This window comes from Caretta caretta, chromosome 17 (genome assembly GCF_965140235.1).
Source record: "Caretta caretta isolate rCarCar2 chromosome 17, rCarCar1.hap1, whole genome shotgun sequence".
Taxonomy (NCBI): domain Eukaryota; kingdom Metazoa; phylum Chordata; order Testudines; family Cheloniidae; genus Caretta; species Caretta caretta.
This window is the reverse complement of record NC_134222.1, coordinates 2927247-2951334: the sequence shown is the minus strand read 5'-3', so window position 1 is coordinate 2951334 and position 24088 is coordinate 2927247. Positions and strand designations below refer to the sequence as shown.

At 48.5% G+C, this 24088-nt stretch overlaps 1 protein-coding gene across 1 annotated transcript in view; it reads right to left on the bottom strand.

The window, feature by feature from the left end:
- Positions 1 to 1821: 1821 nt before the first annotated feature.
- CPD (carboxypeptidase D) overlaps positions 1822 to 24088 on the bottom strand; it is a 34702-nt gene continuing 12435 nt past the window's right edge. Inside the window, exons 3-21 of the mRNA XM_048823817.2 lie at positions 22830 to 22972; positions 22120 to 22289; positions 21173 to 21537; positions 19366 to 19557; positions 18193 to 18360; positions 16740 to 16849; positions 16068 to 16170; positions 15471 to 15613; positions 14625 to 14794; positions 13644 to 13955; positions 10420 to 10615; positions 9778 to 9913; positions 8812 to 8961; positions 8225 to 8320; positions 8072 to 8136; positions 7474 to 7605; positions 6964 to 7149; positions 6517 to 6616; positions 1822 to 5779 (exon numbers count right to left, since the gene is read on the bottom strand). Of these exons, the coding sequence (XP_048679774.1) occupies positions 5553 to 5779; positions 6517 to 6616; positions 6964 to 7149; positions 7474 to 7605; positions 8072 to 8136; positions 8225 to 8320; positions 8812 to 8961; positions 9778 to 9913; positions 10420 to 10615; positions 13644 to 13955; positions 14625 to 14794; positions 15471 to 15613; positions 16068 to 16170; positions 16740 to 16849; positions 18193 to 18360; positions 19366 to 19557; positions 21173 to 21537; positions 22120 to 22289; positions 22830 to 22972 (3164 nt within the window). The 3' untranslated portion in view covers positions 1822 to 5552. The remainder of the gene's footprint in view (positions 5780 to 6516; positions 6617 to 6963; positions 7150 to 7473; positions 7606 to 8071; positions 8137 to 8224; positions 8321 to 8811; positions 8962 to 9777; positions 9914 to 10419; positions 10616 to 13643; positions 13956 to 14624; positions 14795 to 15470; positions 15614 to 16067; positions 16171 to 16739; positions 16850 to 18192; positions 18361 to 19365; positions 19558 to 21172; positions 21538 to 22119; positions 22290 to 22829; positions 22973 to 24088) is intronic.

Below are 24088 nucleotides of genomic sequence, written 5' to 3'. Positions count from 1 at the left end.
AGGGCACCCAGCCACGTAGGAGCAAACAGGCCAGGCCCACACAGAGGCAGCACCCGCCTCCCCCACCAAGCACCAGCATCCAAATAGCACCCAGCTGGCTTTAAAAAAAATCATTTTTAAAAATGAGTGTAAGGTGTCTTCGGGCTGCTGGGGGGACACTCAGCTCACATGTCCACGCTTTTCCCCGAGCCTGAGGGCTACTTTAATTTAAACCAACCAAGTCCCCCATCAGCATGTGCCTCCAGGAGCAGAGGCTTTACAAGCACCACCAAATCTCCCACAAGTTGGTAAGTGCCTGGGCGTGACAAGTCCACTCACCCTCTCCCCTACCCCTTTCCCAAGGGGCCACTCAGCTGCTATGCCTCCCACCAGCCTCCGGGGAGGTCAGTTTTACATCCAGGCTCCTACATTTTCATAGCAGTTTTGCAAGGCTCCATTTAGATTCTTAAGAAGCAGTTCTTAACTATTCAGTTAATTTGCATCATCTAGTAGTGGGGAATGGCCACTCACAAGAACTGCCACCCATACAGGCTGCTTTCCCCCCCAGAGGCCTCTGGCCCAGAGCCAAGGGCTCGCCCCCTCAAAAAAAAACAAAAAAAAAAGTCCAGCCCTCTTGTACCTGCTGCACATGAGCAGGGACCCTCCATCCATGATCCCTTGGCAGTTCACAACATGTACAATAGCTACCTATTTCGAGGCACTAAAAGTGACAAACAGGACAGAGGGGTTTTTGGTCACTACCTTAGTGTGTTCTATACAAATATTATCTATTTAAGAGCAGCTAAGGTCCTTGGCATAACTATTGCTGGAGAACGCTGAGTGCATATAGCTCTGCTTTACCGACAGAAGACACAAGGGGTGTCACACACAAAAAAATTCCTTCAACCAGCAGGTAGGTATCCCCTCCTCAGAGCGGTGTCCAGGAGCCTGTTCAATGTAATGTACAACAGCTGCAGTTGGCAAAGGCACCAATAGTTGCAGACCCATAGTTAATAGATACAATTACTACTTGGCAGTGGTCTATTACGAGACACCACAGCTTCGTAATAGGGCTGGCGTGAACAGCCTGAAATCTTCCTAGGTGTCTGTACAGCACCTAACCCCACAGAGCCCCACACCTGACAAGTGCCTCCGGCTCCTATTACAGTGCAGCCCAGAACACTAGCAGGCCTGATACATCAGTAATAAACAGCAGCTCAGCACTTCACCTTGCCCTGCAGTTCCTAAGAGCCTCCTGGAGCTGTAGTAACATTCTTCATGCTCGTTGCACCTGTTTTACTGCAGAAAGACCCATGCCTGGTCCCATGGCAGATAAACAGTCCCCTGGAGTTTAGCGTGTAAACAGTCTTGGAGAAACCTCATTAACTACAGCTCACAGCAGTGCTGACAGCAACCAACAGCACCCAAAGCAGTTGTCCTCAGAGCCAAGTTTTACAGCATTATCTTCACACAGGCTTTAATTTTCCATTCGCCTTTGCTATATGGGTGGGAAGGTGGCTGCTGGCCTCCAGTCCAGCACATGAGTTTGGGCATTGTGTTGAGAGTCAAAAGCAGTGAAGCAGCAGGTACATAGCATTAGAGGGGCAGGACCCAGAAGGCAGGTGCGTAGTGAAGCACAAGCTATGGCTCACATAGATTTGAGTCTTAGAGGTTGCCCTGTTGGACACCACAGATAATTTAAGAAATAATAGGAGGTTTGAGAGGGAACAGGGACTGAGGGGCCCAAACCAAGAGCCTCTTACTCCATGCAGGCTAAGACAACAACGTAGCTGCTTTGCCACTCTCACGAAAGTTACTAAGATTTCAGCCATCAGCACAAGAGACATCAAAATAATTTTAATAGAGTATTAGATCTCAGAATACATGTAAAAAAAACAGCACGCTCCTCGTACAGAAAGTTCGGTCTCACATGGCACACAGATTGGCTTCTCTTAGTTAAGCTAAAAGTCAACCATTTTAAGTCCCTTTTTAAAAGTTTACTTTTGAAGGCACAGTGCATGGACCTATGCACTCCAGAGACAAGTGCATGCGGCTGGTGCTGGCACCTCCAGAAAGGGGGGGGGGGGGGCAGGGGTGCTGACACTAGCTGTCAAAGATAGGTTAAGGATGGCATGGGGTGTTGCAAAAAGGGGCAGGGAGTGCAGTTTGTTCAGAAAAATCAGTTAAAAAAAGCCAGCTGTCATTGGCATAGAAGAGCTGTACATTTGCCCGTGGAGAACTAAGCAAAGACACTCATCTGGTGCAGTCTCCCACTCTCAGGTATTTACACCCACTCACCTCACACGCATTCACCTACGGTAGCTAGTTCACAATACATTCTGTGAAGGGAAAGGGCTGATCCAATGCTCTGAAATGTCTGTAGATTTCTAACACAATTTATTGCTTGCGGGGCAGAAGTTTGATTTAGAGAGAACATCTTCATATGAATGAGGAAGCCCCAACTCCCACGCAGAACCAGGTATCAAAGCAGGAAAAGCGAGAGCCAGAAGATCAGTCTGAGAAGGCAACTTTAATATAAAAACCCAAAATTGATCTGCTTTTGACCTTGAAAGCAAAAACTCTGGGAATCAGGCAGGCTTAACATTACTGAGTGATAGCCCACTGGATCCTGCATAATAGGCTGAGAGCTGAAGAAATGGAGCAAAGTCATTTACTCAGCACAGCTGTAACCTGACATGCTACTTTTGTGGCCCCTGCAAGAGTGAGAGAAGATGCAACAGCAGCTCCTTAACACGGTGGTATAAGGAAGGGCAGGAGCTCCCTGCTTAGCCTGCCTGCTCCCATCACATACTTAACAGCATATTTAGCAGCTGTTCTGTTAAAAGGTTGAGAAATGTATTTGCCATGTTAAAACATTTCCACAATGATCTTCTCATCAGTTTGGCAGCTGCATGGAGCCAGTACCTTGGAGACAGCCCTATGGCAGACAATACAGCATGGGAGTAGGTCCATCTACTACATATGGGGCATGTTCTAGGCAGAGCTCCTCTCCTGGGGAGAGAGGAATATAAATAGCCTCACAGTGCAGAATTGCCCCTGACTTCCAATATGAAGCCTTGTTTTAAAAGGAAAAGGGGCTGCACATAGCTCTCTCTACCCAGAGTTCAGTTCACACCTTTCCAGTGGAGACACTCGCTCATCTACTACATCAAACCCGTTTGGTCAGGGAATTGCTGATGCTTCACATGGATACTCTGGGGGAGACGGGTATAATCAGGGCAGCAGCCAGGCCCAAGTTGTACTGGAGACTCTCCCCGACATGGTAGCTGATGAAATGCTTTTAACACAAGTTGGGGATGTAAATAAGATAAAACTCCAGTCTCTCTGGGTAACTGACGAGGAGCGTGAACACTGGCAGTACAGACCCACTTCTTGACAGAGGACCAAGCTGCGGACCTAATACTAGCAACTCTGTTCCACCCAACAAATACAAGAGAGCCGACAGGTCACAACACACATGCCCACTCTTCCCCCATTCAAATCGGATACCTCCCACGCGATAACGTAGGAAGAGAACTGCGGTCTCCAACACAACGCTTGTTAGCATCTGAAGTTCTCTGAGAAGCCAGAGAGGAGACTAATAGGAAAGGCAGTGAACAAACACCATTAACCTTTGGCAGAATTTAGTATTTCAGCAACTGGTGGGTTACAAACAGATCTTACTGTCTGGTTCCCTTGGTAGCTGCATTTCCACAAGGGCAGCCAAGTACTGTTGGGGGCATACAGCAAAGGCTAGAGAACCTCAGACCTTGTGTCTTACAAGAGGATTTCCTTCTTCGCTCCAGCTGCAATATCCTGAGTGGGTCCACCAGTGAATCATTCATTTCACGCAAGAGCCAGCCTGTTTACTGCATCATCTATTTAATTCCTGCAAGTACTATACTCCTGAAGCAAGCAATACCAGCATTTGCTTCATGCTGCTGAGCCCTAGCCCCCTCCTCAGAAAGGGGAGGCAAACTAGAAAGACAGCCAAAGGCATTGGAAATCAGGAGGTCTGAATCCTCCCTTGGCACAGAATCCTCCCTTTCTAGAGGAGCCTTTTAGCTCCAACAACAGCTAAGTTTTGAATCCAAGTGTGTTCTCAGGTAGCGAGAGGTCACTCAGCTCCTGTTTACACATCAAGTGCTATCCAAACATCCCTCTTCTCTCTCTCACCCCCACCCACCCCCCTCCCGCTGTGCTATGGTCACTGACAGCAGCCATCTCACTATGAAAGAGCAGGAGGGACATTTAGAGGAACTCTGCTTGTGGTCCTTGAGCAGCGATATGCCCATCCTGCTGCTGGATGTCAGGCAACATCAGGGTTCAATACCGGAGCAAAGAGGTCAGCTTTTAACAATAGCAGTGGTCACTAATGGGTATTTTTCTGTGTCAGATGGACCTGGGAGAGGAATTTAAGTCTTGCAGGTATTTGAGACTGAAGCTGAGTCATGGTGATTCCGCGAGCTCTCAATGCTGCTGCAGAACACTAGCTGTGTTTTCTCGGCTGTGGCCAGGGTTAAGAGCTTTTCAAACTCCAGCAGACCTGAACAAGGCTGAGCAGGCACGTCAGTGACTAGCGGCACTTGGACAATACCCATAGTGAGCGATTACCACCATCTGTTTGGAAACCCACTCAAGTTACTCTTGTAGCATGCTACCCTGCCATGCTGCTGTTACTCCTCACTCCTGGGTTACTACCTAGTCTCCATTCCCAGACAGGCAAAGTTAAGTGTCATTGGGCTGGCTACATGGCCAGCCAGAAGCAGTGGGGGTTCTGTACAAGACTGTTCAAGTGAACTGGAGGATTTTTCCTTAAACTAGAGAATGGCAGAGTTGCCCAGCTACTGGACACCCAACTCCTACTGAGTTAACTGTAGCGCTCTCCCCCTTTGGCTGGGGAGCTTCTCACACCTGGACAAGATTATTCCACCTGTCAGTCTTCAATACAGAGGCAATTTCATGGAGAGCCCGACTGTAAAAAACTTATTCCCCCGCAAACACGTCAGAAGCATTAGGAGCCTGCAGTAGAGCAGAGCAGCCCATAGTACCTCTGTACCCTTGTAGTGGGATGGAGCAACCAAAAACCAAGCTCACTGTCCATTTCTAGAGCCACTCACTGGCAGTGCAGCTGAAGTCTTGGCCATAACTGATCAAGGCTTCCCCAAAACGTATAGAGTGAAAAGAATCAAAAAGGTAGAGATAAATAACGGCTTTAAAGCTTAAAACTATGGACCCCACCAGGCATTTGGTTATTACTCCACTATCCACACGCCAGGCTGGACTGTCGAGAAAACTGCTACCACATACTAATAAGTTGCCTTCCAAGTGTTTCCATTACATGGAACTCCAACCCCTGACCTAGAACCCTGACTGCGTTCACAGCCTCTGACATCAGCTGCCATGTGCCTAAGTAGGAATGGAGCAAAGAAGAACCCTGGAGGTTGAGAACTGCCACCCACATCTCTGGAGCTTACGCATTCTGCAAGCTAACGTTCCAGATCTCTGAAGCATAAGAGCAGCCCCACATTGTAGGGCTTGTCCATAGGGAGCTTTCCTTTCCACTTGGGATCTCAGGGTTTGCTAGAGTACAATGTTTCTTCTTCAGTGTCTGTCTCATCCTGGAATTCGTGGCTCAGGAGGGATTTCTTAGAGCCGGTGGACATCATGCGGATCTCGTCCTCATAGTCATCATTGTGCTGCCGGAGGCGATGGAAGCCATCCTTGTGCCTGTTGGACTTGATGGAGCAGACGCACCAAATGATGCAGGCTGTGAGGACCACAGCTGACATGGTGGCACCTGCCAATGAGAAAACACTTAAGTCAGGGCCATGTGAGTACCCGCACTCCTGCTAGACACTTCCAGCTTTCCTGTCACTTACAGCACGAGCTGTGCCCATAAGAGGGACGAGCTATAGCTGCTTTCTTCATCCAACGGTGCCAATGCACCTTGCCCCTAACCTGCAGCAAAGGGCCCTTCCTGTGCAGCAGCTTCAGATGGGCAAAGCTGGGACTGGCACAGGGTAAACCCAAACTTTCCTCGAGCCAACCAAGAATATGATCTTTGGCCTCCACAGGTGATAGCCACCTTATCCTTGAACTCCTCCAAACCCACGTAGTGGTCTGGCAGTAGCCAGCTGTGCCGCTTTCAAGGTGGCAGAGGGTAAGGAATGATACTTCTTACTCCCATGGCCAAGTAATGTGGACTTGTCAGAAGCAGGCTTTTCCCATTGCTATCACCATCCCTCCTCATTAGCCAATCCACAAAGGGCCTCACTAAGAGTGCTGCAAAGATCTCCAATAGCCACCCACTTAGCTGCAGACATGGCATTAGCAGGCATAAACGTTGTGGGATAAGCCAGCTGGAATAAACACTGTACCTAGAATAAAGGGCAGGGGAATGACTCAGGACCATAGACTAACTTAGTGTTAAGGAAGGGTGGAGGGGAGAAGAGAGAAAAATTATGGTCAGAGCTGGGTCTCACATCCTGAATGCGCTCAAATAAAGGGTCCTGAAAAGACAGTCTCACACATTACCTGCTACAGTTACCACGAGCTCCCTTGAAAAGCCAAATATCCTGTTATCCATGTCAAACACAATCACCACGGAGCTGGCGGCATCATGGCGCACCTGCACCTGGAGAAACAAATGGATGGGCAGAGAACGTTCAATATTTTATGTTAGCATCCAGGTAGGAGAGAAGCACGTGGTAGGCACATGGACTTGCCAACAGCAAGTGTGATGCAGAGGAAGTCATGCCTCAGAACTATCATGGTGGGAAGTTCTCTTCCATCCACTACACAAGTTAAATACAGCTACACTGGGCTGAAAAGCAAGGCTGTTCAGCAGCTATTGAAGACTAAATAGCTGAAAAAACAGATTCAAGTAAAAATTAGGCAGGACCCTTAAATGAGTCTAGTAGTCTAAGGAGGCCACAGACAAGACAGGGAAACAGAGATCCTGTGATTCGGTTGCACACTCACCAAGACATGCTTCTGCTGATATCCTTCAGCTGTGGCACTGATGTTATGTAAACCTGGAGCTAACAGCACATGGAAATAGCCACCTTCCTTTGTGTAGACTCTCACACCTTCATTGAATACAATAACTGCCTTAGACACTGGCTTGCCACTCTTGTCTTGAACAAATCCATGGACTCCCTTATGAACCTGAAATCAAGAGTGTCAGACGCTCAGAGTTCAGATACAGGAGTGGTGGGAGATACACGAGCATATTAGGATTTATTGAAGTGTGAAACAGAACACCACCCTCTGCTTAGTAATTAAAATGTGCAATACAACCAAAGGCTGCTCATCTCACCTTGAGGCGAAGCATTATTGAGAGATTAGCCAATTTCCTGGATGATACACCACATCTCAATCCTCTGAGCCTACCACCATAGGACTTCAGCAGCAAGGACCAGGCCTCATGTATCAATGTGCTCCCCTACAAGCCCCCAGGAGTTTCTTCTCCAAGAACCATTAATCTCTCACCTCCACAAGCATGCTAAGGAGAGACTTCTTATTCTCTGTCCACAGATGAGGGAGCTGTCCAGCACTTGGAAAGTAACAGCAGCTGGTATACACTGTGATCTCAGGGCAATGGCCAAAAGTAACACTGAAATCCTGAAAAACAGGGGAAGTGGTTGTGACACGGACAGTGTTTAAAAGGAAAGCTTTGGAATGAGGTAACTGGTTACTTCGGCATAGTTTTGCCCAGAAAATCTGTTCCTTTAACACTACAGTAGAACCTCAGAGTTATGAGCTGACCAGTCAGCCACACCCCTCATTTGGAACCAGAAGTACACAATCAGGCAGCAGCACAGATGAGAAAAAAATAGAATAAAAAGGCAGCAGCAGCAAACAGTACAGCACTGTGTTAAACTACTTAAAAACAGGAAAGCAGCATTTTTCTTCTGCATAATAAAGTTTCAGAGCTGTATTGAGTCAACTGTCAGTTGTAAACTTTTTAAAGAACCAGAACTTTTTGTTCAGAGCTACAAAATCTCCATTCCGGAGGTGACTGTAACAGTTTCTACTGGAGTTTAAGCCTGGCTATGCACGGAGGCGGAGTCTAATCTCTGTGAAATACCTTCATACTGCCCAGGTGACTGTGCCATTCTGCCCCCCGGATGACACCTCCTGGAATGTTCTTATCTGTACAGACAGACAAGAGTCAGAAAATCATCTGACAAGAGTGGACCACACAAAAACAGCCACAGTCCAGGGCATCATATGCACGTACCAGACTCATTTGTACAGCCTGGCTGTCCTAGATGCATTGACGGATGGTTGTTTGCATACAGAGATGCCAAATGTCTCAGAGTTTCTCTATTTTCCACTGTAAAGAGAAAGTTAGAACATTAGCAGGAGGTGGGAGTAGGAGCTGCCTTTAACTGAGGCAGACTAAATTAACGACACAGCACGGTGCACAGACTGCCTCGAACAGGGCTCAGTTTCTAAACTGCATTTCCTGAACATTACGATTGGTCAAACGGATACCGCCACTGAGTCCCATTGCACTGGTTTGTTTTTAATGGCTCCCAGGCCAAATACTCCCAACCCTTCCCACAATGGACAGTTAAAGTTATTACACTGCATGGGCTAAACACTGGCAGCAGTGCCCCAGCTGTCTTACACGAGGCTTGCATCATTAGCCAGGAAGTCTCCTAATTTTCATTTCGCTCTCAATTCAGCAATAAGACAAGCTCACTCAAACCCAGATAACCAGCTATGCTGGCCCAGAACAAGCCTGCAGCTGAAAACTGGACGATTGAAACAATCACTGATCCCAAGTGCTGAGTGAGGAGGCTTGGGAGGAATTAGTTGTACCTGTCTGCACAGGTTTATCATACGGGTAAGTTACAAGCAGAGAGCCGCCGTCCAGGGCAACAGAGAGGCTGAAATCTCGCTTCAGGATCAAGTTCTCAAGGATTGCTTTGGTCTCCGGCTCTCCCATCCCAGAATACAAGGAGAAATTGCCTAAAAACAGAACAAAGGAAGTCACGAGAGCTCAACAGAAGACTTTCCCTCTGTGATGGTAAAGGCTTCCAGAAATACACTCTTGGCTCGTGTTTGTACTGACGCCAGCTGCAAGTGATTAGAAAGGCATTTCTGGGGGGCCACTGCCATAACAAGTGGCACTTGACAACATTTAAAAAGACACATGGCCACTCAAGATAGTCAATTAACGGCAGTCAGTGGCTGCATTCATCCACCACCTCCAATAGACCTTGCAGGTCACTATTTCCCACCATGATCTAGGGAGCAATTCTTGCACGTTATCACCACTTCAGTCACATAACTGATGCCATTGTTCCCACAAATCAGTGCTTCACGCATTCCCAGGCAACAAAGCCAGCCAAAACATTTGTCAGGAACAGCCTTGTGGTGTTCCAATGTAATAGCTCAAGATAATGGAGGAGGAGGATGGCAGCAAAAAGGAGGAGCGCTTCTGGGTTTAAAAGATCCTCCACCCCCCCACCCCCCTCCCAACCATGAAGTCACTATCAGTCATTAGGGGTGTCTGATCTCTAGATTCTGCTAGAGAGTATCATGAACTAGGATTTTCCTTTCCTTGCAAAAAAAGGTATTTACAGTTACCCTCTGTAACCTGTCTCAACTCTAAGATCATCATGATATCCCAGCTAGTTAGAATAACTGAGGCATAACTGAAGAGGTCAGTGGTGCTGGACCTTACAACAACATGACTGACACCAAGTCGAGAGTGGTTATCAGGGCGATCAGTTCACCACTGTGCTGGTTTTTGCCAAGAGATTAAACGTTAACTAGCTTTACTTGTGAAGTCTGTGTCCAGATCTTTGCCGTGAGCATTGGTTTGTCCAGTCTTGGACGTGCAGTCTTTCTCCTGAGCAATCTCGCGCCCATCTGGATTTAGGGAAGGCACAATCACAATTCTTGTCCTGTCAATGAGCTACAGAAGAGAAGTTTAAGTTCAACATGCTCGGCAAACTCCCCCCTCCCTCAGAGACAAACCCAGTATCTTAAAGCCAGTACGTCGACAGACCCTGAAGAATTCCCTGCACCTTCACTTGTTCAGGTGCCAAGAAGCACTGCAGAAGAGTTAGCCTTGGGTTTTCACCATTGTGCCCCAGCTGGCAGGGACAGGGGTCTGCAGACCCAGGCCAGCTGCTGCAACCCCTGTGCTGCCAGCTGCCTCACAACAGTGAGGTTGGGACACCTGAATGACCCACCCACCATCAATTCCCATGATCTTTGCAGGAGCCTTCCCACCACCACACATGGTTGGGCCCCAACAGAGTTTACATTGTCCTCAGACACCCTGCGCCAAGTCATCTGGATTTCATATAACCCACAGCCCTGCATGAAGAAGAGGATGGTTTTCGGCAGTAACCACTCTTTGTTCAAGTTAGGGCCCCATGGCGGGTGGGGAGGGTGTCACAGACGCTGGCTCCTTACCTTGGTGATGGCTGCGTTCTTTTTGTAGTTCATACAAAGGAACTCTGCCAACGCCAGGAGCAGTTCTGTGCCAACCGGGGCATTTCCATGGATACCAGCAACAAAGCGGATCTTCGGCTCCTCGGGCTCAGACTGGTTGGGTTTGTTGGATATTTCGAGGGACCACATTTGACGGTACTCAACGCTGTGACCCAAGCTGACAACAGATGAGAAACAGAAGCGCTGATTATTTATGGCTGAAGAACCACCTCTGGCCTGGCCTTTGCACAGGTCAACAAGGGGCTGGATGGGGGCAAAGCTGCTGCCCAACAGAAAGGGACAAAGGAGAATTCCCTGTAACACAGAGGGAAGGGACTACAACAGTAAACGTCCTGCCTAGCCAGCGTTCATACAGAACTTTGGCTTCAAGTTACTCACCAACTTGCACGTATGCGTAAGAGCAAAAGGATAATTTAACCTATTCCAGCAGTATCTGACACATGGAGAATGTCAAAGCCGGGTATGTGGAAAGCTAGTGAAATAGCTGATTTGGAGACGGCAAGTATTTGTGAACAAGCAGTCAGAACTGATGAAGGGGGATGTTATGATAAAAGGGCACGTTTCAGTCCCTTCTCACAGTCCGGGCCCACAAAGTTCACAAAAGCATTAGAATAACCCATGTTGTAGCATGTTGGCCCCTGGACAATAGAGACAAGGTGGGGGAGGTCACATCTTTCATTGGACACACTGTATCAGTGAGAGACCAGCTTTCAAGCTTACAGAGGTCACCTCTGGAAGAGCTCAGCATGGCTCAAAAGCTGGTATCTCTCACCAACAGAAGCTGGGCCAATAAACAGATCATCCCACCCACAGTGGCCTACAACAAATGAAAAGGTGCAAAAGGGAGTCAAAGACTGAATCAGCCCAAGCAAAGAGCCTGCTCATAATTCAAGGACTGTTCAAATTAAGGTGTGGGACTGAAAATCTATGAATCAAAAAAACAAAGTCAGAAATTAGTCTTAATTTGTGGGCAAGAGAGAGGAGGGCTATTCCACCCATTGCTCCCTTCTGAGGTCCTTAAGGAAAAACAGACTTTGGGGGGTGGGCGGAGGTAGGGGGCAGAATACAGAAATGAGAGAGGCAAAGCAGGGGGGAATGCTGGCTGACAGATAAAGGAGAAAGAACAAGCTTCACCACTTCGGCTGTCACCCTAAGGTCCCCTGGGATGCAGTGTGAGAGACATCCTCACCAGACAGGTGGGGACCCAGATGACACCACCACCTCTACAGGCTCCAGCCAGATCCCATATGCCACTTGGGATGTGACATTTTTGTCTTCCCTCCTCCCCCATGTGTGTCCATTTCCTCCCCTACCTTATTTCTTCTCTTTTCTTTCTCTCTCCTTTTTCCTTCTATCTAATAAGTCTGACTTATCTGGACAAAACTGCAATATTTTGCAACATTGATGTAAGCTTGTGACCAGAAACGCAGCTAAATCGAACGTCCTAAATGGCCCAGTGCTGATAACATTTTGCCAGGTCTCGGGGGGTTGAGAAGACCATGCAATGTGCCTCTGATTTTCTAGCACCGAGGTTACAATGTGACAGAAGCGGCATTTTCTCTCTGCTGTTCTTTTCTCTTCCCTCATGTGTGCTCATCTTGTTTGGTCTTCTAGGAAGTGGGACTGGACTTTTAACAGCTCCAGCTTATCTCTACTAACTTCTTCTCTTTTCCCCAACAGGAGAGTTATCTTTAATGCCCTCTAGGAGCTGGTCAGACAAGATTCTGTACAGGTAAGAGAACAAGGGATGTTGTTAAAATGAAAGCCCTCTCCTATACATTTCAAATGCTTTAACTGTTTTTCCTTTTTTCCTGTATCTTTAAAAAAAGTTTAAAAGAATTTACAGCATGTTTGTGAGGTGCCAAGCATGGTCATGTTAACACCTCTGACTCCTTCAGCCCATATATGCCAACTAAATTAATACAGTATAAAAGGGATGTGGCCTAGGCCCATTTAAACCCCACTTTTGACATCTGAGGACTATAACCCCAAGGATTACATTTAATCAGTGACTGGATTTCCCACTGACAAGTGAACAGAGGGACACCGCAAACCAAATTCCATGCTCTGAAGAGGCTACAGCTGACTGCACAAGCCATGGGTCACTGCCATTCATGAAAGAAGTGGAAGTGAGACGACGACAGCCAGGGACTGATGTAACTGGAAGCTCAGAGGCTACAGATGAGAACAGCAGCTCTGGAGTAAGTGTGGGCAACACACTAGCATTGCCAGGCACGGCATAATCAGGCAAACAGTATGTGGAAGGCATATAAATCTGCCAACACTAGTCATAAGCGAAGAGACAGAGCGAAGGACCACAGCAAACAGAGGAACACAAGTGGGTGGGCTGATTAAAGGTGGTAACCCAGAGGTGGTCTCTAGGGCAAGAGTAATCTGGAAGAGCGTACAAGGTCATAAAGAAAGGAAAGAACAAAGGAATGTCTGAGATCATAATGCATGGGACACCAGAGGGACAGAGCAGGACAGTGCCATTCAGGATGCTCCTCCCACTGGTTGCTTTCATTAGTGACTCTACCAATTTGGGTAAGATCAGAGGGAGCTAGAGAGGAGGGAATGCAGAGGTAAAGGTACTAACCGGAGCATATGGAGAGACGCACACACAGATCTGGCATTCAAGAGCAGAGGCAGGGTCTTCTTTACCCGGAGAGATACAGCTCTTCTCCAGGACCTTGATGTTTCCATCATGTGATGGATCAAAAGCTCATTTAATGCTGGTCAGGGACTCCGATTTTTAACTGAGATACCTACTCATCTGCTTCTTGGCTTCCCATCAAGACACACACAATGTATCTGCTCATTTCTGCCTACAGCCTTCCCTCCCCCAAAGGGCCTTTTGGATTCCCCCATCTTTGCCCCTTCATATTTCAGTCTTCTTCCCCCTTCCAGACAGCTGCCCTCTACTCAGATTGAAACCCCCCAGGAAAAGGTTTGGTTACAGTGAAAACCCAGAACCTCCATGGCTTTGAAATTAGAGCTTCATCCTACATCCAGTACAGATACCTGCTACAGGTATTGTCTGTCACTTAGATTAGCCTCCTTCGGGCGGGGACGGTGTGTGTAATGTGGTGAGCGTACTCATGGCAGGAACATCACAGGCTGGTTGCTACTGTACAGCCACAGGCTGTTCCTTTAGGAGGCCATGAGCTAGAATCAGCATCACTTACTTGGTGAGATTTGTGATCTGAGGGTAGTTCAAGTTGAGGGCTCTGAGAAAGTCAGACAGGTCTTTGTATGGACGGTAGCGGTAGGGAGAAACGTCCATTGAAGAGGTTAGCACGAGGCGTTCCAAGCCATTCTCCGCTGAGAGGTCTTTGATCAGGGTCTCAAACTCCTTGGTAGAGGGATCGCTAGTGTCTCCATTGGTGATGACCGGGGTCTTCCCCTCCTCAACTTTGGAATCTGTCCGTGAAAGAGTGAAGTTGACTTGCATCACGCCTCTGTCCCCGACGTTCACGGTCTTGGTAAGGGGGTTATACCTGACAGAGCAGAAGACATACAAGGAAATTGAAAGTAAGTTCAATCACTCCATTTGTTGCAATATCTTGCCGAGCTGGACATCATATGTTAGACTGTAACCTTTTCTCCATCACATACTAAGGCAAGGTGCACAGTAAAGGAAAACAAGACAAAACAATAGCAAGGCAGCTCTGAGACAAGACATTATGAATACCATGCTAGGAAGAGGATCCAGAATCTGAGTGGGAGACAGTGATCACCACATATAACCACAGTTCCTACCAGCAGGTGGGGCAGGGAATTCAACAGTCCAGCTGCTATGGTACAAGGCTATCAGATGGGACTATCACGGCCGCTTTGACTGGAATGGTGACCAGGCTTTGGCAGATCCAGAGCAATTAATGAAATTATTCTTGAGCAGCTGTCTCTCTTTAAGTTTCTCCTAAATACATACCCACTTATTAACCACCTGGGATCATTCTCACAAGAGGAGCCAAGCACTCCCACAGTTGGCAGTTCTGTGGATTGAATTCTCTCTACTGGAGAGTTAGTTGGCTGGCCCCTAGGGGGCGTTAAGCACAAATCCCAGCACTCACTTCTGGCCGCAGGGGAGAGGAGCTAGCAACACAGCTGAATTAGGGGAAGGTTTGTCCGAGATCAGTCCTTTGTCCAAGGTGCCAGTCACTCACCCTCGGGCAGAGGCTGTGATTTTGTAAGTCCCCAGAACCAACAGGCGCCAGTAGTCTCCAGCCTTATAAGTGGTGACAGGGTGATTGATGTCAGCAACGCTAATAGTAGCATTTGAGATGCCCCTTCCGTCTATGGCGTCCAGCACAAAACCCTTGACGCCTCGGTGAACCTGGACAGAGGATCAGAAAACCACCATTGTTCAGTGACAAGTCTCTGGGGCATTTACACCACTTAGCATTGTGATGTCCATGCACCCCAGGAGTCACGGCAACAAGCAGCAAATCGCTGTACATTCCCTTTCAGCTCCAGTCCTGCGGGACGTGAAGGAAATCCAGGCCCAAGTTCCAAACGTACCCTGTAAATACCCCGTTTGAAGTCAGTTTCATCTGAGGGGCACAACTGTTTCACTCAAGACACAGGGGTACAGTACTTTGCTACATTTAGCATCACGTCTGAAAATGCCTCCACAGCACTCCCATTCCAAATCCCAGGGACATGGCGGCATAGGGCCTCTGCCAGACTTCTGAAAGGCAGAGATACCCCAGGTAAAGTTTTGAAGCCTGCTTCTGGGCATACATTACATGCTTAAGCTTTTATGAACGATTTCTGCTGTGTTCACAACTCATCTTGTGTTTTTCTGATAAGCAGGATGGTTTCCCTGGTGACACAACAACAATTCCCATTCTGGCCAAGCAGCCGTGCTTATTCCAATCTGCAGAGGAGCCCAGAGTTATACACACTCAGGATCCCCTAATGGGGACAGACTTACAGGGGATACTTCAGAGGCACTGTAAAGCATTATGTAGCATTTCTGTCCCTGCTGGCTGGTTACTGTAGCATCTCACCTGTTTCATGAACTGGAGCAGAGACCGGTGGTTCTGCTCCCAGTACTTTGGCAAGTCTTCAGCATTTGGGTATTTCACACAGCCTAACTCAATGGTCACTTCAAAGCAGTTTGTGTTTACGTAGTTCCAATCTTGCATCCCACCTAAGGCAGAAACAACAGAACTATAATTAAGAACCTCAAAATCTTCTTACAACAATCATAAAATACCCTGGCTGTTAAGTTGTAGAGCTTTGAGAAGTCAGACACACATAGGGTGAAATTCTAACAGCAAAATGCTGCCTTGTAACAGAAAACTGAAGAGGTTTATATACAGGGCGAGACCTCCCCCAGGCTTCAGAGAACTGTCAAGATGCAGGAAGGACAGATTTATTCCTGAACTAAACATTTTACACTTGTCCAACTACAACTTAGAGGTTATAAAAGGGGCCCAGGTCCCTCTGGGCTAGATCCACCAGGGAAGAGAGCTAGGTCATTAATAGGAAATTCTAAAGACAGAATCTTGTCCACAGATACATTCATATGGAAAAACTGTTTGAGACTCGAGATCCACCGCACTCAATGCCATGAACAGTTTCTTCCCCACGTGGTGTTTTACCTTGAACATTATACCAGTGAGCCCCATTAGTGATGCCATGGGGGAAATACTCATTGGGGTACATGTCCTTACAAGGGCTGCCCTGGTACATCTGAGTATTTTCCTGAAAAACAGAAGTGATCACACATGAACCCTGGACTTTGCATGTACTGTGGTGACACTTGCATATTAAAATGTAATGGACTTAACGTGGAATCTTGGACTCGGCAGCAGACATTAAATACAGACCGATATTTATGAATACATATAGCCACATACAGCACAGTTCTCTGAGCTACTGCTAATCCAGTGCTGATTATCTAAAGCCATGGAAAGCCCATCCATGTCTGGTCATGCCCATGACTCCCGCTGTGGCTCATTTACAGTATGTACTACAGTCCCTCAGCCCAGAGTCTTGCATAATCAATTTTTAATGGCTTCCAAATAAGACGACAGCATTCTACTCCTACAGCACCTGTCAGGCTGATTATGCTGGAAATTAGCTCCTGCAATGACAGCCGCCCGCAAGACTGGTTCTGCTGTAACCCAGGGAGGGATGGCAACATTACACTTAAAGGGCAAGACTCCATGAACATTACCTACACAAGTTTTTTTCCAGCAGTTTTTGCAAACCAGTCACTTGGAGTTACTGAAGCATAATGTGCAATTGCTTTGTTTTAAATATAGCTTTACCTTGGAATAAGAAAGTGCAAGCTGCTGAAACACACCATCGTCTGGTGATTTACTGTAGATGGCTATTCCTTTCTCATCATCATCAAAAGGGTAATTAACCACCAAAGAACCTGCAGGGGAAACAAGATTTTACTTAGTGTGCTTTTATAATGGATCGTTAAATCCTAGCGTAGAGGAAGCTTTCCCAAAAAACACCAGAGAACAAGTCTGTATTTGCCAAGGCATGGAGTGAGCCGCAGTACTAAGCCAGGCAGATAAAGGAGACAATTAACACAATGTGCCTACCCCAGGAAAGTCACAGCAATTCTGAAACTGGAGCACTACAACCAAGCATGTTGCCCTTGCACGTAAGAAAGCTGGGCACAGATCATGGGGATAATTTTTGAATGAGATGGGAAAGCAAGAGTCAAGGAGGTTTACAGAAGGAGTGGAATTTGGGTCCGTGGTATCCTTGACCAGCAGCAGTTCTGAATATTGCATCCCTTCACCCCTTAGGAAGGCTTCTTGTTACGAACATTTGTGCACAAGTAAAGTCTTGAATAAACTAAACAGATTCTTACAAAGTTGCATTAAGAGCACGATGGGACACCTGATGTCAGTGCCGGTGGACAAATCCCCGACACTGTGGGCAGGTCTGGATCAACTTATCAATGCACTGAAGAATTCAGTGCATTAGTACTTGCAGAACCACCATTGCCAGCAGCTACAGCCACAAGAAGTCTGGGGAACAAGCTAGCGTGCAGTGACTATTAACTTAGCATCACTCCAAGAGGCAACTGATTAAATTATCGAGAACCTAGCCGCTTAGCCATGCAGCGAGGTAATGATGCCAAGTAGTTCCCTCTCGGTCCCTTCATTTTATACATAAACCAGACATCCAGCTAGGGTGACCAAATGTCCCGCTTTTATAGGGACAGTCCTGTTTTTTGGGACTTTTTCTTATATAGGCACCTATTACCCCTCCACCCCTGTCCCGTTTTTCCACAGTTGCTATCTGGTCACCCTACATCCAGCCCATTTGAGTGCCTGGCACCGCAGATGTACTGAAGATGAAGAACACTGAACCACCCAGAAGTTAATTCCATGGAGACTTTAATGTGGCTCATTTATTGGTGCTCTTACCGCCCTCGGCACTAGGAGGTCTGGGTGCCTCATCGTTCAGATTCTGAACAAATGTAACAGTTTCCCCTCAAGATGACCAGATAAACTGTCCCCCCCAGGGGTGAGTGGCTGTAACCTTCTGCCAGTGGCCCCTTCTTAATGCGCTACTGCTCTATTTAGGGAAGAGCCTGGCTAATGGCCAACGGAAGCCAATTCCTTAGGCCAGGCCAGACAGAGAAACTTCTGCTGCTGCTGCTCCTAGACACAGAGCAGAAGCCCCCCAGTGTTACTCAGCCTCCACAATGGAGCACAGTGACCCCCTTCTCCCACAAGGTAAGTTTTGTCTACATACCTCCATGCAAGTTTGCCGAGAGCACGAACGGAAAGTCCCTGAGCCAGTTCATGACAGCGAGAGTCTCTGGCTGCAGCGGGTCGGTCGTTGGGAGGAACTGGTCTGGGAAGTTTCGGTTCAGGTCATAGTTGTTACTATTGTTTCTGCCAACTGTGCTGCTTCTGTCTCCTGAGCAACAAACAATACATTCAGCCTGCATCCCCCTACATCCCCAGCAGCACAGACCCATCACCAGTATACCTCAAAGCAAGGGGAAAAGGGGTTGCTTTCGACAGACAGCAATGCATCTGTTCCTTACCCAGAATACTCCGTTCTCCACCAGCCCACTGGAGTTGAGGAGATATACTAATGGGCTGGCTTCCTGCAGCTTCCTGCCCCCCCACAATCTATTCCCCCAAGTAGGGAGCCCACGTCCTGCATGCATATCTCTGGGAGGTGGCTGCCGCGTGGAGTGGTCACCATTATGAGCCTTTGTCCTCTGCACTCACCAGGTTTCTGATTTTATTAGTCAGTACACAGAGAGATGACATGTGCAGTTTAAACTGGGGAATAATCTAGATGGACTGATGTCAGAGAAAAAACCCAGCGCTTACATCTCAAAACTAGCTTCACTGCAGCCTATCGGAGTTTAACCAAGTAAAGACCAACTACTATTTGAGGAACTGGCTTTGCCCTGCCAATCTGCAAAGTTACGAACTTTAGAGAGCTCACACACACAGCTGCTTTACCCATCCTAACCTCATGATAAGGTTCTGTATTTTATGATCCTTGGAAAAGCACTTTTCAGAATGCCCGGCTCCTAGCACAGATGTTACAAAACAGGCTGCACACTCGAGTTGTGCCTAGACAATACTGGGTTTCTTTGTTTAAAGATTTGCCTTGGGAAAGCTACAAGAACAGAAGAGGACTAAGGCAGGACAATTTGCAGCTGTGCTGAAGCATAAGGGGCACCTCAGCCACTTAGAACTCAAGCACAGCACCTTGCACATCAAGAACAAGTGGATCTACCCTACCACAAAGATGTAGCAGGCCAGCTCTCTGCCCGTCCGGGACAGGAAAAGTTGTGTGCAACACAAATCAGGCTCCTGGCCCTTTCACCATGACTGAGACAGTCCCCAACGCCCACTACTGAACCTACATGCATGAAGGCGGTTTAGTAAAGGGCAGAGCTACCTTCTTGGGATTTTTCATAGCCATCAGGGTTCATGGAGGGCATGATGTGGATTCGGGTATTAAGGACCAACTCTGTTACTTCAGGATCCGTTCCAAAGTTCTTACAGAGATAATCAATGAGATTCAGAAGCAGTTCTCGGCCTATTACTTCATTCCCATGCATATTCCCAATGTACTTGAACTCTGGTTCACCTGGGCAGAACAGACATTTCAGCAACAGAACTAATGCATTCTCCTTATAACAGCAGTGCTTTGACACCCCGCACACTGTAAAGCCAGTGTGAACACTAGCACCTCCAGCCCACTTGTGATGGGCCCCTGAAACCACTTGCAGTCCTTGTCACCACTCTCCCAGTTTACCTCCTGCAGTGAAATGGCATCAGCCTGGCTACTGGGACAGGACAACTCCATGGGAAGATACACTCTAGGGGCAAGTTCCTTGCATAGCTCAAAGAGACTGAGATCCCCCTGGAATCCCTTTGAGTGACTCAGATGAGGATGCATCCCATGAAGTGAGCTGTAGCTCACAAAAGCTTATGCTCAAATAAATTGGTTAGTCTCGAAGGTGCCACAAGTCCTCCTTTTCTTTTTGTGGATACAGACTAACACGGCTGCTACTCTGAAACCTGTCAGATGAGGAAGACAGGAGTTCTGCATCACTAAGAGGGGCTAATGCAGTGGGCAGTGTCCAAGGAAGGCCCCCACAGGGGACCCCTCCCCATTTTCCTGGGAAGCTCAGGAACTCTACCCAACGGGTTTGTTTCATACTTTGGGTTGAGTGTGCAACCCACCCGGCGGCACTGTGCAGAGCATCTGAGTCTGGCTACCTTGTCTGCAATGTCTGGCTTGTATTATAGCTGCCACGTGTGGAACGTGAGTGGGAAGGCCAGCCACACTACGACTCTAGGGCACCAGTCGGCATCCGTACCCAGGAGCGCAGGCGGAAACAGTTCTGCTTGCAAAGCTTTCTAGGCGGGAGGGATAGCTCAGTGGTTTGAGCATTGGCCTGCTAAACCCAGGGTTGTGAGTTCAATCCTTGAGGGGGCCATTTAGGGAACTGGGGCAAAAACTGGGGATTGGTCCTGCTTTGAGCAGGGGGTTGGACTAGATGACCTCCTGAGGTCCCTTCCAACCCTGATATTCTATGATTCTATGAATAAATACTAATAAGCCTAGACATGACAGTGCCAAGGCCTCCCCCAGCAGTGCAACGGGCTGCAAAAGAACCACTGGGAAGGGCATCCTCATTTAATCAAGCGTTCCCTACACATGCCTCTCTCTTGAAATTGCACTGCTGCCCACAATGTGCTAGGTTGTTATTTCCAAACAAGGTGACCTTGTCCCTGCCAGGCAGGGCTCACAATCCATCCGTCTGGGTACGACTGAATCACCATCCCCCAACCCTCCCCAGTTTGCGCATACAGCTCCCACCACAGTCCAAGGCATCTGAGGCCTGGTCTACACTGCAGGGGGGTTGGAAATCGATCCAAGTCACGCAACTTCAGCTATGTGAATAATGAAGCTGAAGTTGACCTACTTAGATCGACTCACCGCGGTGAGTTGACCACTGACGCTCCCCCGTCGACTCTGCCTGCACCTCTCACTCTGGTGGAGTACAGGAGCCGACAAGAGAGCGCTGGGGGGTCAACGTGTTGCAACCCCCACTGGATCGAGTGCTGCCCGCTGATCTGGCGGGCAGCACAGACATACCCTGAGAGGCCACCAGGCAGAGGCCCTGGCGCATGCTCTGTTCTGGAGGTGTGCAGGCAATAGGTCAGGGAAGGATCTCATGGGGCTGGCCGGTTACCTGGTTCGTGGATGCCTGGGTTGTCCGATATCTCCATCACATACAGCTCCCTTTGCTCCACTGACTTGCCCACCGAGTAGAGGCGTGTGATGTTGGTGTACTCGCTGGCGTACCTCCTCAGGAAGATCTCCATGTCCGGGAAGTGGTGGTGGCGAAAGTCCTCAGGCTGGAGCGGCTGGTGGAGAGAAGTCGGGCTCGCTGTCTTCGCTGGGGCAGTGGCACTGGCAGCAAAGCCTGGGGCAGGAGTGGCGGCAGCCGCCGTAGGGGCAGGAACAGGCACCAGGACAGTCGGTTGGAGGGAGAAGTCCACCCCTGTTGCAGCTCCTTCTTCCACCTCAACGTTCTCTACAGTCAGTGGCACATAGCTGAGAAAGACACGAGTCTGCTTTCAACAGGAGATTCGATCAGCGAAACCGGAAGCTACACCGGAGCCGTCTCTTTTCCCAGCACTGCCTCCAACCACCACACAGAACAAGGCTGGTGCTTTAAAAGTGATACCAGGGATTCACTAGCCAGCACGCTGTCAGGTCACATCCTACTGCCATCAGTCCAAACCCTGCCTTAACGGAGAGGACGACAGCCATGCCAGAGAGTCACGAGAGGCCGAGCTCCTGCCTACAGCACTCTTCTCAAGAGGGGCCCCTCTGGGACTGCCTTGGCAGCAAGCTAAGGGAAGGGGCTTTAACCCATCAGGTAATGCTATCTTTATAGGCTTTAATGCTGCCTCCCTCCCACCCACACTGTGCCACCCCAAATGGTGGCGCTCCAGGGGCAAGAGAGTGTTCAGTGTGAAATGCAGGACAAGTCAGCACATGGAGCTGCAGCCTGGCACCATCACAGGAAAGAATCAACAGTAGCAGCTTCTAGCCAAACCCCGTAAGCATGAACAGACCATGAAAATGAGCATGTGTAGCAGTACAGGACCCTGTCTGCTTCAGAGACGTTACCCTACGACAGCTGCCGTGATGTTATAGGTTCCAGGCACGAGCAGTCTGTGGTAGTCGCCGAATCTGCCTGCCGTGATGTTATGATCGATGCCAGCAACAGCAATGGTCGCATTTGCCAGGCCAGACCCAGTGACCGAGTCCCTGACAAACCCTTTTACTCCCATGTGGACCTGGGGAAACAAATCAAACAGGAACTGATCAAGGCAAATCACTCCAGGTACAGATGGAGCCTTCCCCCATCACCACCAATGCTGATAAGTTTAGAACAGAGTTAGCTGGGCAGAAGTGCCCAACCAGCCTGTAATTCAGAGGGAAGTTTGGCTGGACCACTGCACTAGAAAAATCCCAGGATGAAACGAAACTGATGTTACCACTCAGAAATCCCTTGGGCTCCCCATGGCAGGCCTGCTTTCCCCATGGAGAGGGACCAAAAATGGTCAACATTTGCAACCCTGCCTACGTAGGCCCTGCCGTGTACAGCAGCGATACAGCACTGCAGCAGGACCACAGAGAAGCAAAGCTGCCTTATAGCTGGTGACTTCTGTTAATTCATAGCTGCCACATGGCAACCTAGGCTATTAGCCATAGGGCCACAGAAATACTCCATACCCCGTACTCTGGGGTTTGATCTGCCAGTCAGGTGCACCTAGGCCTTGTACCTCTGGTGCACAACCCCGTTTGACCTCCTGAGAAGACAGAGCACGTTTTACCTTCTCAATGAAGGTGAGGAGAGATTCCCGGTTATACTCCCATTCCTGTTGAAGCTGGGACGCCATTGGGTACTTGCAGCAGGACAGCTCCAAAGTGATCTCAAAGCAGTCAGCCCAAACATAGTTGTAATCCTGCATCCCCCCTGGGGAAGGAGAGGAGATTGGTCACAAAGAAGAATGCTGGTGAAATGCCAGACTCAGGAAGTACCTCCCACCTTGAAGCCCTCTTGCAAACCAATAGCATCTCATGGAGCTATGACGTACCTGTGGAGGAGGCTCGCAGGGCTGAATGCAGGTCTGCCTTGCTCCCTATTTCTGTATCCGGTCAGGAGAACAGCTTTCGAAATGGTTTTGGGTAGTAACAACAAACGCTGATGCAGCTTTCAGAACTGCCACCCCCACCATGTTCTGCTGCTGGGTGCAGAATCATCCCCCAGCGCTACCAAAGCCAGGAGCTGCCCCAAGTGCCATGTGGTTCTCACCCATACCCTTGATCTGAGGTTGCCATTTAATCCATTCCCACTCCTCCCACCCTTCTCAAAGCCACAGTCACCCCTCACTTCAGTCACTGGTGAGCAGTTACAGCAACAGGCAGACTAACTTTCATTCTGATTGGGGGGGGGGGGGGGTCAGCTGTGACAGCATTAGCCCCACTGCAGCACAATACCCAAGTCATCGCTAGATGCTAGTAGCCTCCCAGCCCAAAGAATTGCACTACCCCACTAAATGTAATGGAATTGAGGCTGCTTTCTTTAATACCCAGCAGGATTTGGGGACAGCTTACTAGCTAAGAGCTAAGTCACCCAAACCTCCCTGAGGATTTGGAAAAGTGAAGAAGGGCATGGGCTTGAGTTTGTTTTAAGATCTTAAGATGATTTAGAGGCAGCTCAACTTTCCTTTGCTCTTTAACCTTCCACCTGCCTTGCAATGGCAGCCGCAGGCACTCAGATAAGAGTCCGAAAGGCTGCCTAGTTCCAATAAGCACCTCTGTCCCTTCTGTTGGGGGGATATTTGGAAGTTCCTATGGCCACACTTCAGTGAGAGTCAACTCATCTCTCCATCCTGAACAATATGGACGGAACGAAGCACTGTAGCAGTTCCACACAGATCCTAGCCCTTCCGGCATTTCAGGGTCACGCCTCACTGTTACAGCTCTGAGCACTCGAGAGGTTTCAACAGTAACCAGCATGTTACAAAACAGCCAGACAAGTCCATGAAAGAGGTTTCAAAGCCACCCCGACAGACCAAACCACTGAGTG